This window comes from Mauremys mutica, chromosome 3, assembly GCF_020497125.1.
Source record: "Mauremys mutica isolate MM-2020 ecotype Southern chromosome 3, ASM2049712v1, whole genome shotgun sequence".
Taxonomy (NCBI): domain Eukaryota; kingdom Metazoa; phylum Chordata; order Testudines; family Geoemydidae; genus Mauremys; species Mauremys mutica.
Genome location: NC_059074.1, coordinates 94,492,327 through 94,508,626, shown reverse-complemented (window position 1 = coordinate 94,508,626; position 16,300 = coordinate 94,492,327). Strand labels below are relative to the sequence as shown.

Below are 16,300 nucleotides of genomic sequence, written 5' to 3'. Positions count from 1 at the left end.
TAAGTGTGGATTTTAAGAATATGTTTAAGTGATTAATTATAAAAAGGAAAGCAATATAGGGGCTCATCTAAACAATCAGTTTGAGGCATGCTTGGGTTTTAATCTACCCTGCGCTGTCCTGCCATGGACCAGCTGTCCCTGTGGGCCCTGCTAATGTGCATTAACAGTTAATGTGCTTTGATGTTGTCCTGTTTCAAAGAGGATGAGATCATCGGGATCCACACAGACAGTCTGGAAGACTAGTGCAGGTTGGATTCACCCCTTCAACTTGTTGCGAACTAAATGTTTGTGTAAACAAGCCCTATTTTGGGATTCAATATTTTTAACTCCATCCCTATTTAGGTTAGCATGTAAGCAAACTAAGGTACATGTTTAAGTACTGTTCTGAATAGAGGTGCATTCCTGAATCAGGGCCTATGTTGTTTGAAAACTTGACAGCTATAACAACTGTAACAGACCAGAAGCTACATATATGTTCTTTATCTTAGACTGATAGGTACCTAGCTTAATATATTTATTTGCTCTCTTTTTTTTAATGTTTGACTAGGACATATGTCAACCACCACCACAGTGATGGACAACAACAATGGATCAGTTCTCACGCCACCAGTGAAAGTGGGAAAGAAGTCAGTTACAGAGGACATAATGACAACATTCAGCTCACCAGCAGCATGGCTTCTTGTTGTTGCTCTGATTGTTACCTGGTCAGCAGTAGCTATTATAATGTTTGACCTGGTGGATTACAAAACCTTTGCAGGTAAAATTCTGTTAACATCTCATATATTTATGACCAAAATATGTTGTTATATTTTATGTACACTGTATATTATATACACTTGGATGCACCTCAGCTTCTTTGAACCAGTTAGGTGAAAAGAGAAAGCCCTGAAATGCTAGAATAGATCAGTTTATATTCCATACAGCTTTGCATTTTTAAATTTTAAAAAATAATTGTACTGTTTAGAAGTCTTGTCATTCTATTAGCCATCTAATTTATGCTAAAGTGATCATCCTATGGGCACTTGTAAACCTTGTTTTTATGGAGGCTTCGCTAGTGATGATAGTGTTAAAGCTACATAGTGTTAAAGCTCTGGTTCTTCAGGATGAGCATGGATATATCTGAACTATGAAACAATGTGTAGCCTTAACTCTGAGTATAAATGCAACACATTCAGATTACAGTTCTGTGAATGTCTACATAAAGATTACTACTAAACACAGAACAATCACTAACAGATCATTCATTCACATACATTTTCCTAAATATTACTGAAAACATAATATAGCAATCACATGCAATCTGACACTTATGGACACCAATAAAAACACATGTATGAAGTATAATTTATGCAAGCCATGTAAACTGTAATACTTTAACATATAGAAACAGATCCTTGGTTGGCATAAATTGGAGTAGCTACATGGTCTTCTATGTAGCAACATTGATTTACACCAGTTTAGGATCTGGCCAATAACCAGTAAATATGATCCAAGCTCAAGAGTACCAGCTTGTTGTACAAGATGAGGGTGGGGATACATGACCTCTGAGGGTGGTGGAAGAATGGTCACTGAGGTTGAGAAGAGGAAGTGAAGTCTAGAAGAGATATTGAATTACTGAACTCATTACTTCCTGCTATTTATGGTTTGTGCTTAGCAATTTAATACATTCAAGTTATACAGAGAACTCCTGTAATATGTTGTTAACAAAGTCCAATTTTTTTGTGTTCTAAAGAGTCCCCGTGATAAGTAAGCTACTACAGAAATAAGCCTTTTATGGGTAAATACAGTGGTGTGGTTGGGAAACATAAGAATAAATAAAGAAAAACCAATAAAGGTGAAAGAATTATTTTCTTAAGTGATAACTCCAGTCCTAATGTTACAACATCTGTCTCTAACTAGGAGTTAAAATTCAAACTTGAGCCTTTTTATTCAGAACAAATTGAGTTAGGATTCAACGTTAACTTCCCAGAGTTTGTTGATTTACTGACAGATATATAGATGTTGCCCTGCTAAATATCAATATTGATTTACTGACTTAAAGGTTTTGTGCCATAGACTGAGCCTGACACAACCTTCCAATGTTGGATTAATGGATGGCAAATAAGCTTAGAATGTAGAGAAACTGTATTTTGTTCTTTGGAATCCCTTGACTGTCATCTGGCCTCCTTGGTTTCCAGATGGAAACAATGGCAACCTCAGTCCCAAAAAGTACTGTTACTTTTTTTGAGTGATTTCGCTACAGGATACATAACAATTTGATTGTCTCTATATTTAATTTAATCTAAACCTATAAACCAGTATTATCCATAAAGCACTATTTTAAAATGTTTTATTTTCTTTTGCATAAACCATCAATCAAATATACCTAGTTGTTAGCAGTTAGCAGTCCCGATACTGCAGTCCTTGGGCATGTCCCAGGCAACGCTCTTGAGTAAGGTCGAAGGATTGAACTGAAGGATGTAGCTGTCAGCTTGTGCCTACTGGGGGTGGAGTGGGTGGGGGCGGGGAGGGAGATTGGTTGAAGAAACATTAAGACATGGATAACTGTGTTCATACTGGAAGCTGAAACAGTCAGATGGAAATCTGACACTCCTGCTGCACTGGTTAAGTGAGCTGTTCCCAATGGATTAATGGAAAATGACATTTTCAGGCAGTTGGAATAAAATAATGTAAAATTTTATTTGAAAGGTGACTGCGTATATTTTGTGCAATTCTGTGAAAAATGGTACCTTAGTGTTTCCAGTTGATGAGTCATTTTCTTTCCCTGGAAGAAACTTGGTGTTCTGACTCATTAGCAACACAAGTTTTTAAACTGGATGTCAGATGGTACATTATTAGGAAGAGGAATATTCTCCTTTCTCTGCTTCTTTTCATGTATTTATTAACCAGGTTTCTTTATTTACACAAATGTAACAATGGGTACATATTTCTCCTTAGCAGGAGCTGGGGCTTTCAACTACAAGACTCCTATTTAGCCTGGATTTGTAAGTGAATCATGCTACTTGATCTGCGATCTGTGCGTAATAGTAAAAAGGGTGTCACATAGTCCAACCTGCTTGCCTTAACAGAGCTGAAATGACTCACCCTGCTGAGGATCTGTCCCCTTGATTTCAGTGGGATTATTGTATTTTGATATGGCTCATAATTTGGCACCATTGACAGCAGGGCCGGCTCTACTGTTTTCGCTGTCCCAAGCAGCGCACCGAATTGCCACTGCGGATGGCGGGGGCCGTCCGTGTGCCATTACGGCGGTGCGCACATTTCCGCAGTGGCGGCAATTCGACGGCAGCTTCTGTCTTCAGCCGGAAGACAGAAGCTGCACCACTGCGGACAGCTAAACATAGAAGCTGCCGCTGAATTGCCACTGCCGCGGAAACGCGCCTGCCACCCTAATGGCACACAGACAGCCCCCGCTGTCCACGGAGGCAATTCGGCGCACTGCTTGGGGGTAAAAACACAGGAACTGCCTCCCCTTGCAGATTGCTTGGAATGCTGGTGCCTGGAGCCGGCCCTGATTGACAGACTTCTTAAGGAACACGCACTATAGTGCTTGTGTTCAGAATAAGTGAAAATCACTGATATTTTCCCTTTAGTTTGAGGCTCTGCCTGAAGCATACAGGCATGGGTATAAAATGGGAATTGTTATTTTCAGTTTTGTTGCTTTAGCTTTGCAAACATGATCTACATTAATTTGCTACCACTTACATATGAAATGTCGAGTAGAAAATGGAGTTAATTCTACTATTGCCTGTCTTTTTTTTCCTTAATACCTTTTGTGTTTTATAGATTTTTCCCTCCAATTTATTTCCTTATCCACTTGAAGATTGCCTTTGGGAGTTGTGCACAGCTTACAAATATACAGCATCTGTCCCAAAAGATGGTTTAAACTATCTCTTTGCAGCAAAAGCCCTATCAAAGCCCTTATAATGTCTTTATGAGTCTCTTGTCCAGAAGTCTCAGTAGAAGCACAAAAATCATTAAGGGCCAGATTCTCTCACCATTAAACATCACTGAGTGAAAAAAACTGGCCCCATTGAAGTCAATGGGAGTTTTATCGTTGATTTTAATGAGGCCAGGATTTCACCCATTGTGTAGTACATTATGAGCAGTTCTGTTAGTTTCAGTGGGATGATATATTTGCTTTAATGGGACTAACAGAAGCATAAGAGAATCTAGCCTCAAAGGAGTAGCAGGCAGTTTAAATTTTGAACTAATATGACTTCTTATTTGAAAGATTAACTTGAATTTTGCTTTCATGATATTTTTTAGTACCTGGAAGAAAAATAACAGTGAGATTCTGAAAATGTCAGTGCATTCATTTTAATAACATTGTTTTCATTCACTTTTCTAACAAAATCTTTGTTGCAACTCTCCAAAGAGAATGCCCAACCCATAGATCTCTGTTCATGGTTACCATTGTCTCAGATCCTTGATTTTAGAAACAAACTAGCAAGTTTTTGCTTTTTTTGAAACTCATTACATAAGTCCAACATGTATCACATGGAGAGGATCAGGGATGTGTGTATATATATGTGTATATGCTCCAATGCTTCTGTTAGTCTATAAGGTGCCACAGGGCTCTTTGTCGCTTTTTACAGATCCAGAATAACATGGCTACCCCTCTGATATGTGTATATTATATTTGTATATATCCAGAAAGACCAATTTTGTTGTAAATTCTACAAAGTCTGAACCCGGTGGTTTGGATGAAAACTATTTTAGTCTACATCTACATTATGAGGTAAGGGTGTGGTTCCCCTGCTTGTGTAACATACCTGCACTAGCTGAATGAGATTTAGCATGAATATAAATAGTGTCGCTACGGTACCTTGGGTAGCTGCAGCAGAGGCACAGCTTAGCTGTGTCGAGTATAAACCCACCTGAAACGAGTGGGTGTGTACTCTGCATGGCTACGCTGAGCCTCTGCTGTGGCTACCCATGCTCCTGAGGCTACACTGCTATTTATATTTGCGCTAGCTGAATGAGAGCTAGTACAAAAGTGTATACAAATAGAGGAATCACACCCTTCATTCGTAGTGTAGACATAGCCTTAATGGGGGCCAATATTGCAATATGTATGAATAGAATTGCTTACCCTTTTAGTGCATGTGTACCAGTGGGCTTGCAGAGGGGCTGGAAAATAAGAGCCACCTTCTAGTCAGCTGTTTGGCTATGCGATTTGAGAATCCTGTGATGACCCAAGAATTTAGATCAATGGCGAATGCTTTCTTCCAAATACTTCTTTCCAAAAGTATGGAATTCAATTTTTTCAGTCTTTCAGATTCACTTCTTACACACTGATTCATGTGAAGGAGGAAAAAATGAAAGCTTGTATTCCTATTACATTTTATCGTACAGTTATAAACATGACTGAAAAATTTCTAATGCAATATGAAGCTGACATGCTACAAGAGTCTGAGAAAAGACATTGCAAATTTCATGCATTATGTAGTGTGTGACTATGATATGAATAAGTGAATAGCATACTGTATTAGGAATCACCTTTCATACTTGTATCTTCAAAAATGTAAAAAAGATTATTCATTTTTGGTTTGATCTGAGCCTTTCAGCATTGTCCTGCTTGATTTTTGCAGTCTTTTAAAGTGCAGTTTGCTGACTTGCTTTACAAGTCGTTAATGTATATTACACATTATGAAACAAAATAATTGGTTATGGTTTTTATTGGTCCAGTTGACCAGATAATTTATTTGTTTTAACCTTCACAAAGATGAATTGGCCAAAGATCCAAATTTATAAATGGACTACTTACAACATTTGAATATTTTCAACATTCCTAATAATAACAATAACAATGTATGTGACCAATCACGGCTAACCGACACAGTTCTGATTTCAACTCCTGAGTATCATATTCACAGTGAATTGGTAGTGACTCAGCTATCCATAAAGAAAATAACGGAAAAAAAAACCCTCACAAAATAATCTGAGTAATTTCAAGAAGCAAAAAATGTGAAGAGGTTTCAATCTTCTTTTGGTTGTTTTGTGACCAGAAAAATAATCCTATATTTGTTGAATAAATTATTCACAGTGAATTATTCATTCATTTCTGGTACAAATGCATGAAGAGGCTCTTAAGAAAACTACAGCACGGGTTCGTTCTCTCCAGTCCTCCTGTGTCTGTGTGACTGGCATGGGTGAAGAGTGGGCTGCGGGTGGAGCCAGGAAAGGGCAGCAGAATGTTGGGGAACCATGAGAAAAAACCAACATCCCAGCAGTCACAGAGGGGACTCTTTTGGGCTTCCCATGGTACAATGGCAAAACAGCTGACTCCTGGCTGTGCTGCTATAGGATAGCAGCTGTCAGCTGCTGACTCTAAACACTTTGCAGTTAACTTCTTCCTAAATTAGTTCACAATCGCCTCTGGTGCTGCTGTTTAGCCATAGATAGTTTTCTTCAGGCTTGGGTTAATCAAGACAGGGTATGAGGCAATGAGGGGAGAAAAAAAGAAACAAACCTAGCTTTTTCTAACCAAAGCATATATTCCGCAAAAAAACAACAAAAATTGCAGAAAGACTAAGAATTGTGGAATCTTCAGTTTGCATGTGCTTTTAACAGGACAACGTGTAGGAGCTGCTTTCCATAAAGTGTCCTTTAATATCAAGATATGTTGAATTCAGCATTAAATAAAATGAGTATTTTTCTTTGGTAAGTATGATTGGCAAATTGTGCATTTTCATGTACAGGAAATGGGCTTCCTTTGGGGGCAAAGCCTGCAATCATTGCATTGGGCTTGTCTACATGAGAAGGTTCTACTTGTATAAATTAAGACGTGAATTTATAGTTATACTGGTATAACACTGCTTGTACACACTCTTATTCTGGTAGAAATTACTTTTTCTTTTTTTTCCTTTTGGTTTAGCTTAAACCTCTTCTCAAGTAACATAAGAAACTGGAAAAAGTCATATTTATACTGCAATAAGAGGGTCCACACAGGGAGTTACACTGTTATAACTACACTGGAAAAACTGGTTTTAAAAAAAACAACAAAAAATGTTGCCATGTAGAGAAGGCCTTGGACAATTTTTCCTGAGTGAGGATTGAATTAGAACAGTAGGATTTGGCCTTATTTGTGTGCAGTAACTTTAAATCTCAGTATCATGGCCTATTGAAAGGCTATTTTTACTGTACCCAATGTCACCAGTCCACATCATGAATGAACAGCCTACAAATATCCAAGTTCTAAACTGAAACAGTTTTGAGTTATATGGGAACTCAACAAATGTCCCCTAAATACACAAAAATAACCCCCCACCCCTTCTATAAATCTAAAACCAGGCAAACTGATTTAAACCAAATTCAAGTTTTAAAAAGGGCTGCCCAGCTGACGTGTTATTTGCCATGTTTCACCCTGCAGCAAATTTTACAGCTTAGTTATAAGCCCCCTTAAAATGGAGTTTATATTGGAAACAATGACAAGACCATGAAGTACTGTGGTTCTAGCTAGTATTGCTATAATCTCAGTGGGTCTGGTGTACAACATGATAAATTGTGACAGACCTCATGAAGTTGAAAACATGAAATTTCAGAAACTGACTTGGATTAATAGAGAAGCTCTAAGAAGAGAAACAAGTCTTGCATGCTTAAGTGTTTCAGATTAATACAAAATGCCAACCAAATTTCAGGCCCTTGATGATGCTTATGAACTTTCTAATTTTAAACAAATAATGAATGGTAAGTCATACTGGTAACAACTGCACAAGGTATCATCAGTGAAATAATTTTTATATAATTTTTTTGGTCTTTTGATGGTGAGGGAACCAAAAATAATTCAGTAGAATTAATCAAAAGTAATTGTTTCTTTTGAGCAAAAGAATGTTTACATTTTTGTAACCTTTGTGAATAATTTTTTACAGCATTATTTAATTGTAGCTTTACACTGGTTGGTTCTTGCTGTATTACCTTACAGTGTATTTTTTTTCTATTTACTGAAATCCAGTTTCTACTTCATAACACAGGGATGAAATCAATCCTCACTTCACACCATAGCTGCTTTATTTAGTCAAGTGTCATCCTATAATGTTCATTATTGCTAATAATATTTCTTCCCTTTTTTTATTGGCCATTCCTTGGTTCATCTTGTTGTCATCCCCTATAGCCACTTATTCACAACATTATGATGATCCCTGTTTACCACCTGGTAAAGACATTTGCCTGCAGTATTCTAAATAAGTGTGTGTGTCTGTGTGTGGCCTGCTTAACTAAGATAACAAAGAATGGGCAATCGCTGACCGCCAGCAAGCAGTAACGCCACTTGTTTGCTAACATCTAAATCTAGCCGACTGTAATGAGTAAAGTTAATTACAGTAGCAGCCGGTCAAAGCAGATTTGTCAGTTTAAGATATTGTCCCAACCAACAGATTCTCAGGAGGCTCTGATATGCTAGGAGATCTTCAGTTTTGCTTCATGAATGGCTTCAAAAAAGAAGCTTTGTACATATCATTAGCAGCATTTTAAAGCATATTAATACTAAGGTAAGATCAATGTCCATATCAGCCACTGCAGACATGGAAAACATTAAGTTGAACAAGAAAGTCCATATAGGAAGAAGTTTATGATCAGCTGATAACTTTAAAATATTATGCAAAAACACGTGTGTATTGGTCCCTCCATATCAGGCTTGTCCGTTGTCTGACTTGCAGTGTCAGGCAATAAATAGAAGTTAATTAGTGGTTTTGGGCACATGCCTCCTGGCTAGGGCAGACAGTAATCACAGTCTGGGCTCTGACCTCCTGGATGGGGCACAGCAATAAGCAATCTTTGGGCTCAAGCCTCCTGGCTAAGGCAGGCAGTAAACACAGTCTGGGCTCTGACCTCCTGGGCAGGGCAGAGCAATAAGAAATTAAGTCAGTGGTCCCCAACCTTTTCCTGTGGCGGGTGCTGGACAAGCAGCCTCCAAAATGCTGCCGAGAAGCAGCGTCATCAAGAGGCATCGCTGCCGAAATGCCGCCGAAAATCAGCACCATTTCGGCAGCAGCACTTCTTGACATTGCTGCTTCTCAGTGGCATTTCGGCAGCTGCTTGTCCGGTGGCCAGTGGGCGGGCACCGCATTGGGAACCCCTGAATGAAGTAGTCTGTAGACTAGCCTCCTGGCTAAGGCAGACAGCACACATAGACTATGGGCTTGCAGCCTTCTGGCAGGGGGCAAGCCACAAACAAGGCACAGGCCTTTTGACCTAGGGTAAATAGGCCGCCACCTGAGGGTTGGGGTTGGCAGTAGGAGGACCTGGACCCACCCTATTTCACTGGGTCTCAGCCCGGGGTGCTAACAGTGCTAGGGGATCCCGCCTGTGGGTCAATGAGGATCCTGTCAAAACACATTGTCTGGTAAGGTGACAGCACAACCTGACTAATGTCTGGTTCCCCTGGGCTATTTCCTACTTCAGTCCATTGGTGTGGCTCCATAATCTGCTGGTCCTCAGTCTCAGTCTCCTCCAGGGGCGTGGTACTGCACAGCTCAGGGTCTGATCCAGAATTATGCAGTGGGCTAGAGACATGTGCCTCCTTCGCTAGCTCTGGCTCAACTGAGCTGAAGGGCCTGCCTCTTATACTTTCTGTCCCTCCCCTCTGCTTCTGGTGCAGGGGAGGGGGGTCAGCTTGGCTCCACCCACCAAGAAGAGTGTAGTGGTCCCTCTGTCTCAGGCTTGGAGGGAGGCCACTCTGCTTCACTACAATGTGGCTAATACATGGCATGACATTTAAGCAAACTTTGTACAATTAGAACCCGACCCAATCCAAGACTTCCAATGGAAGTCCAAGTCCCCTAGAGTCATTTAACTGTTTCTGTAGAGTCAAGGCTAAACATAAATCTATAGTTTTTCCAGTGTGAGCCAAGCCTGTGGGAGTTGAAGTTGCATAGCACTTTGTAGGATTATTTTTACTCTATTTTCAATTTCTGGCAAGTATCCCAATTAAGCAGACATACTATTTATTAGGGAAATTAAGTGTATTTTACTGTAATACAACTATTTTTTTGCTTGCAATTCATTTTGGATGAAAATACCTCTTTCTACATTCAGTTGAGGTTTTAACAATATACTTGAGCTGAACCTCTTTATAATTACTGGGTGGTAGGAAAGGCAAATCATTTAACCAGAGAAGGTTTTATACTGTAGACTAACTGCATATTTACATTTTAAATATCTATAAATTGGCATGTAAGGGAAATGGAGGGTCTGAGTTTTCTCTCCCAGCAGCTTTATATCAGTGTAAATCATTGATGCAGACCAGAGTTTATCCTGACTCACACTTGAGTAAGTGTGAGGAAAATCAGGGCTTTCAAATACCAGAGTTATCCATAAGGAATCCTGAGTTGAATGGATTCTGGTGTTAGTGTTGGGAGACAAGGTGTATGTCTAATCTGCTATATTAAACGAGTTTATTTGATATATTTTCTTTTGGTCTTCAGAAGCAGTAGAAGTATGTAGTAGCAGCTGAAGTTAAAGTTCCCTTCAAAGACAAGTAGCAGGCTGGAGGTCCTTAGGCAATATGCAAACTCTGAAGTCAAAGTACAGTGCTTTCTGACATGTACATATGTTTTATTCAAACTAGGATATGTTTTATGAGCATTTAAACAAGTGTGAGGCTTTTATATATTGTCAAACATGACAGAAAGTCTAAGTTTTCACATCCTGTACCTTGTCATTATCAATTAATTGGATATCTCATAAATAAATCAATCTTTACACCAAAGAATTACCCTTATTTGTACAGTGATTTCAAATTATATTCAATATATTGTTGTAATCACATGTAATTGAATTAAAACCACAACTGGTAAACAAATTCATTAAATAGGTTAAAATATGACGGGTAAAACTACTTGATAGCAAAAGGACTAATGACAGACCTTGTTATTAGCATTGTTATTAAAACTAGACAAACAACTGAAGTAGGAAGTTGTTTAGCAACCTGCACAGACAAGTCAATTAGTACCCTTTGTGTGCTTTACAGCAATAAATAGTAACAGCAACCATAAAATCTAAACAAATATGCTCAAATCACTACTGCAAATCATATCATATACTTCATTCATATACTGAAAAATCACTATCACAGAACTTAGTATTAGTTCAGATAAGAAATAAGGTTTTATCTATTCTCAAAAGCTTGTCTAAAATTTTTGACACAGTTGAAATTACTTCAACACTTTCAGGTACAGCATTTTATCACCAAAGAAAAGATATTGAGGGACTTGTAAAAGTCCAGCATCAGGTTGATTTCAGAGAGCAAAAGATTTTTCATCAACTTAAAAGTATCATCATGGAAGTTTTGTCATATAGTTCAGGCATGAGCTATTAATTACCTTAAAAGATATAAGCACAATTTTCAAATCAATGGGAGCAGAAATTGGAAGCCAAAGAAAATTCAGATTTAGGTAAATCTGTTGATTCCTATGGGTAAAAGTGATAATTCTTGTTCTTGCATTTTGGACAAAATTGCAATTACAGCAACATTGATGGTGGAAGGCTACAAACAAAGAATTATAGTAATCCAGTTTGGATGCAATAAGCATAAAAACCAGTTTCCAAATCTATGGGGGACTCAGCAGGATTTAATCTTTGCAACACTTCTTAGAGGATAAAATAAGCTATTTTAACCACATTTGAAATGTGTTTATCAAAGAAAATCCAAGCAAATTCCCAAATTTCTTGTAGATGTATAAAACGGGTATGAAAGACCCTCCTAGAGAATTCAGCTGGGTTTTGGTTAGATAAGGTTTTACTGCTAAGTAATGTATAAAATCCTCCCATTTGACTGGGATTTAGCTTCAGTCATCTGGAAGTCATCCAGCTTTAAACATCTGCAAAACAATTTTGCAAGAGAGGAACTGCCTGATTAGGATCAGATTGAGAGAAGATAGGTGAAATAGGCTATTATTCTCATAGCAATGGAGATGTAGGTACCAGCAGTACTAAGTTTTCAGTGAACTGAAAGAGCCTTTATACAGTAGCAAACAATACATGGACAAATGCTGTGGTTTGCTTCTATTTGAGGTCCCTATCTTACAGCCACAGTATGAGAGTAATTTACACATGTGAATAGTCATATTGAGTTCTGATTACTCATATGTGTAAAGTTACTCAAAGATGTAAGTGTTGCAGGATCAGGACCTAACAGGACAAGGACTAAAATATAATTTAATGTAAAACAAAAGTCACTAAGGCATGTGTGTGTGTGTGTGTGTGTTTTACTTATTAAAATAGCAGCAGATATCAATAAAAATAAGCCTCTACATAATTAATTGCATATACTTTTCGGACAAAGTTCAGCTACAGTACAGGGTTTTATTTTCCGCTCAGCAAAACAGTTGGAAATAAGTTGTTCCAGTATTAAATTGTCGTAGAGAAAAATGTTAGATTTTTTTTGGCTCAGTTTGTAAAGTGTTCATCAGCTCAACAAAATGCCACATTTCAAAGTATGCCTCTCCCTGAGCAACCTTCCAGTCCTGTAAAGACACCATGTAGATTAAATTCAGGGCACTCACACTGGCTATTCTCAGTACTCAAATCATGGTAAGTCTAGCAACTGACCTGAATCTAGAGGATGACACCTTCAAATTCACTCTGCCACCCACTCAGCTATTAAATTGGCTTCCTTTAGGGGATAAGAGAGGCCCATGGTTTGGTCCCTATCTGAGATAACCAAGAGTGTGACCATGTGAAATAGAATGGAAAAATGTTCAAGCTGCCTAATGATATTGGCCAGTTTTTTGGTTTTTTTTTAAACTGGATGCCTGAAGTTAAGCTTCTAAAGCCCCAGTTAGCCATTTAAATACTTGGCCTGGTTTTTCAAAAGTGCTGAGCACCTAGCAGCTCCCATTGAGGTCACTGGACATTATGTATTATGTAGTGTGCTGTGAAGCATAGGTTTAAAGCACGAGTATATTCTGTGTGTGGCCAAAGAGAGAAAAGTCCCCAAGTGATATGCAGGGGATGGTTTGAGTGTACTTGGGTTCATATGTATTCTAATAAACTATCAACATATTCTCTCTCGCTAGACCTAAAAAGATAGACTGGTCTAAATAATATCAAAATAACAAGTTTAAGCTGTTTTTTGAGCTTGCATTTTGTCAGTCACGCTCCGGAATGCAAGGAACACACTAATCCACTGAAAACAGACATAATTCTTTGCATGTTCTTGAGGCAAACAGCATCTCCCACTCTGTTTAATTCACCCTGGATTGCTCTTCCTTTCCTTATTTCATATGTATTTTATTCTAAAAGGAAAACACCAACCTGATATTGGCAAAGTTCTCGGGAAAGCTGAGAGCAAGGATTTGATCAGTAATTTCTTTACACTTCATGCATATCTGGCATAGGATTTTAAGTATATTAAGTTGCATAATTACCGTATTTAACGGCGTATAACACGCACTTTTTCCCCCTGAAAATAGGGGGCAAATGATGTGTGCGTGTTATACGCCGATATAACCTTAACAGGGCCGGCTCTAGGATTTCTGCCGCCCCAGGCAGAAAAGAAAAGCGCCGCCCCCCCCCCCAGCGGCGCGGAGCGGCGCCCTAGCCCCTGCCCCACTCCCGAGCAGCGCGGCCCTAGCCCCCCCCCCCAGCGGCCCGAGCCCCCGCCCTCTCCCCCCCCCAGCGGCGGGGCCTGAGCCCCGAGCCCCGGCCTGCGCGAGCCCCCACCTCCCGAGCGGCGCGGCCCGGCCCTAGCCCCCTCCCGAGCGGCCCGGCCCGAGCTGCCATAGCCCCCACGCCCCTCCAGAGCGGCCCGAGACCCCGTCCTCCCTCCCTCCCCCGAGCGGCCCTGGCCCTAGCCCCCGCCCCCCTCCCGAGCGGCCCGGCCAGAGCCGCCTTAGCCCCTGCCCCCCTCCCGAGCGGCCCGAGACCCCGTCCCCGTCCCCCCCCCCGAGCGGCCCTAACCCGCGGAGCACCGCCCTAGCCCCCGCCCCCCTCCCGAGCGGCGCGGCCCGGCCCGGCCCGAGCCCCCGAGCGGCCTTAGTCCCCGACCCCCTCCCGAGCGGCCCGAGATCCCGTCCCCCCTCCCCCCCGAGCGGCCCTAGCCCCTGCCCCCCTCCCGAGCGGCGTGGCCCGACCCGGCCCGAGCCCCCGTCCCCCTCCCGAGCGGCCCGGCCCGAGCCCCCCTCCCCGCGAACCTTATTTACCTTATAAGTGGTAATAATATTAATAAAACAAGTTCTGAGCTACCCTTATTTTGCTTCAAAGTCCTTTATTTGAAATTTAAGTTTTTTTCCTGAAATTTCCCCCTTAAAATGAAGGTGCGTGTTATACGCCTGTGCGTGTTATACGCCGATAAATACGGTACTTCTAAAACTGTTTTTTTAATTACAGAGAGCATAACAAAAGGTGTAGAGGAGGCTAGTTGGCACAATTGTGTAAAGCGCATCACACTGCAAGGGATATCAGAGAACCTTGCAGTGGTTCCCCCCCCCGCCTCAATTTCAGGTTTTTGCAAGTGTCACCAAAGGAACATCTTTGCATCCCCAAATTGATTTTTTTTTGCACACTTAATGTAAGGAGGATTTGCAATATGTGCCTCATAGTGGAGATGAGAATGGGGAATTTTGCCTTTGGTCACTTAAAATTTTTAATCCAACATTATACAAATGTTTTCTATGAAAATGTGCTAAATTAAAGACCAGGACCTGATCTCAGTTATGCTCTATCCTCTTTACACCACTCTGGCAGTGTAAATTGTTTACTCACTTGAAGTCTCTTGTATACAGCCAGACTGGTACGAAGTAGTCTCAATGTAAATGACAATAAGCCCCAGAAATTGAATTACATTTCAGTGGCTACTTTATTTGGAGGCAGGTTGGTGTTTATTTTTTGATTGTCTAGTAGAAGTGTTAAACTATTGAGAGGGATGTTTGTGATGATTCATTTGAAAAATCTCTGGACCTTGTTGGATGGGGCAGTTGCAAGAAATTTTTGTAAGCAAAGTAAATACTGTGGTACTTTATACCCCTAAAATTCTGTCTTAAATCTTTTATATTGCCCCAGGGTATAAATCAGTATAGGGCAAACGTGAAAAAATGTTTCACATTTCTGTGCAATGATACCATGCCAATGTGACATGTTGAATTTATAGTATGATATGAATGATATAATGTAACGCAGCTATATCTCCAAATATACTTCATCTAAATACTGCTCAAACCCAAGAGCCTTTTTTACACATTGTTCACAGGCAAACTCAAAATTATAGAAATCTGCCCTGGTCTTTTATGTGGTATAGCATGTTTTTAGATTAATTCATTGGTAATAAGATAAATATAATAAGGGGAAAAAAGCCATTTTATTTATGCAGAAAATAATTATTTTCCTCTTACATTTTCTTTGTAGCACTTATAGAACATTGTTCAGATTGTTGCCAGCAATGAGGTTGCTTAAAGCCTGCAATTTGCCTATCTTTGTAACTGAAATTTTCATGTAAGTCTGCTTCTGATTGCTGGTAAGGTTTATGCTTGAAAAACACAGACACTGTAATTAGAAACGGTGGTAAACAGAGTTGTATTAAATTTAATTTGACTTATGAAAATACTTACATAATAAAATTATAATTCTGTTAAAAAAACAGGTGGTGGGAACCAAGGCTATGGTGCCTAGTCTTTTTACAATAGGAGTCAATTGCAATACTTCTGTTGAACTCAATAGGAGCAGGATCCTATTATACAAATCCATTTTAAATGTGCATAACAATCCTGTTCATGATTTAACTTGGACTGTCTTAGGTAAAATATATTACATAGTCTCCACTAGTGCCAGGCAGATAAGGGGAATCTTTCAGTCTATCAGTTAATTTGAAGTAAAGAGGACAATAGCTTGGACTGGATTTCTGTTCATCTTAACTGGACTGTGGCTGCAATTCTAATGGGAAAGTATGTTTTAGCATAAAACACTTCTTTCTTTCTCTTTCTTAAACAATACTTTGATATAGATCTTAGGGTAATGCAGGTTTGCTGGAGAGACTGAGAAGGTGGAATGATCTATAAGAGGTTGAAAAGCTCTCCTGAAATAGATCAAAAGGACAATTGTGGGTAAAGAAAAAGAAAGCTGGTGAAAGCTTAATTGGATGAACATTTTAAAAATATTCTTATTATCCATGTGTGATTCCCTGCATACTAGTGCATATGGCAAGGGGGAGTACTTTACATCTTCATAAAGTGACATTAAGAGTGTGTGTGTGTGTATGTATGTATGTGCCAGAGGCATTTGGGGCTTTCACTCTCCTCTTCATTGTGATCTCCATTTTTTTCATCCCAGTTATGTACATCCTTTCTCCTTTAAGTCCTCTCTG

At 39.7% G+C, this 16,300-nt stretch overlaps 1 protein-coding gene across 1 annotated transcript in view; it reads left to right on the top strand.

The window, feature by feature from the left end:
• The first annotated feature begins 202 nt into the window (after nt 1-202).
• The window catches only part of TRDN (triadin), a 271,057-nt gene continuing 254,959 nt past the window's right edge, over nt 203-16,300 (top strand). Inside the window, exons 1-2 of the mRNA XM_045010301.1 lie at nt 203-248; nt 548-757. Coding sequence (XP_044866236.1) covers nt 203-248; nt 548-757 — 256 coding nt within the window. The remainder of the gene's footprint in view (nt 249-547; nt 758-16,300) is intronic.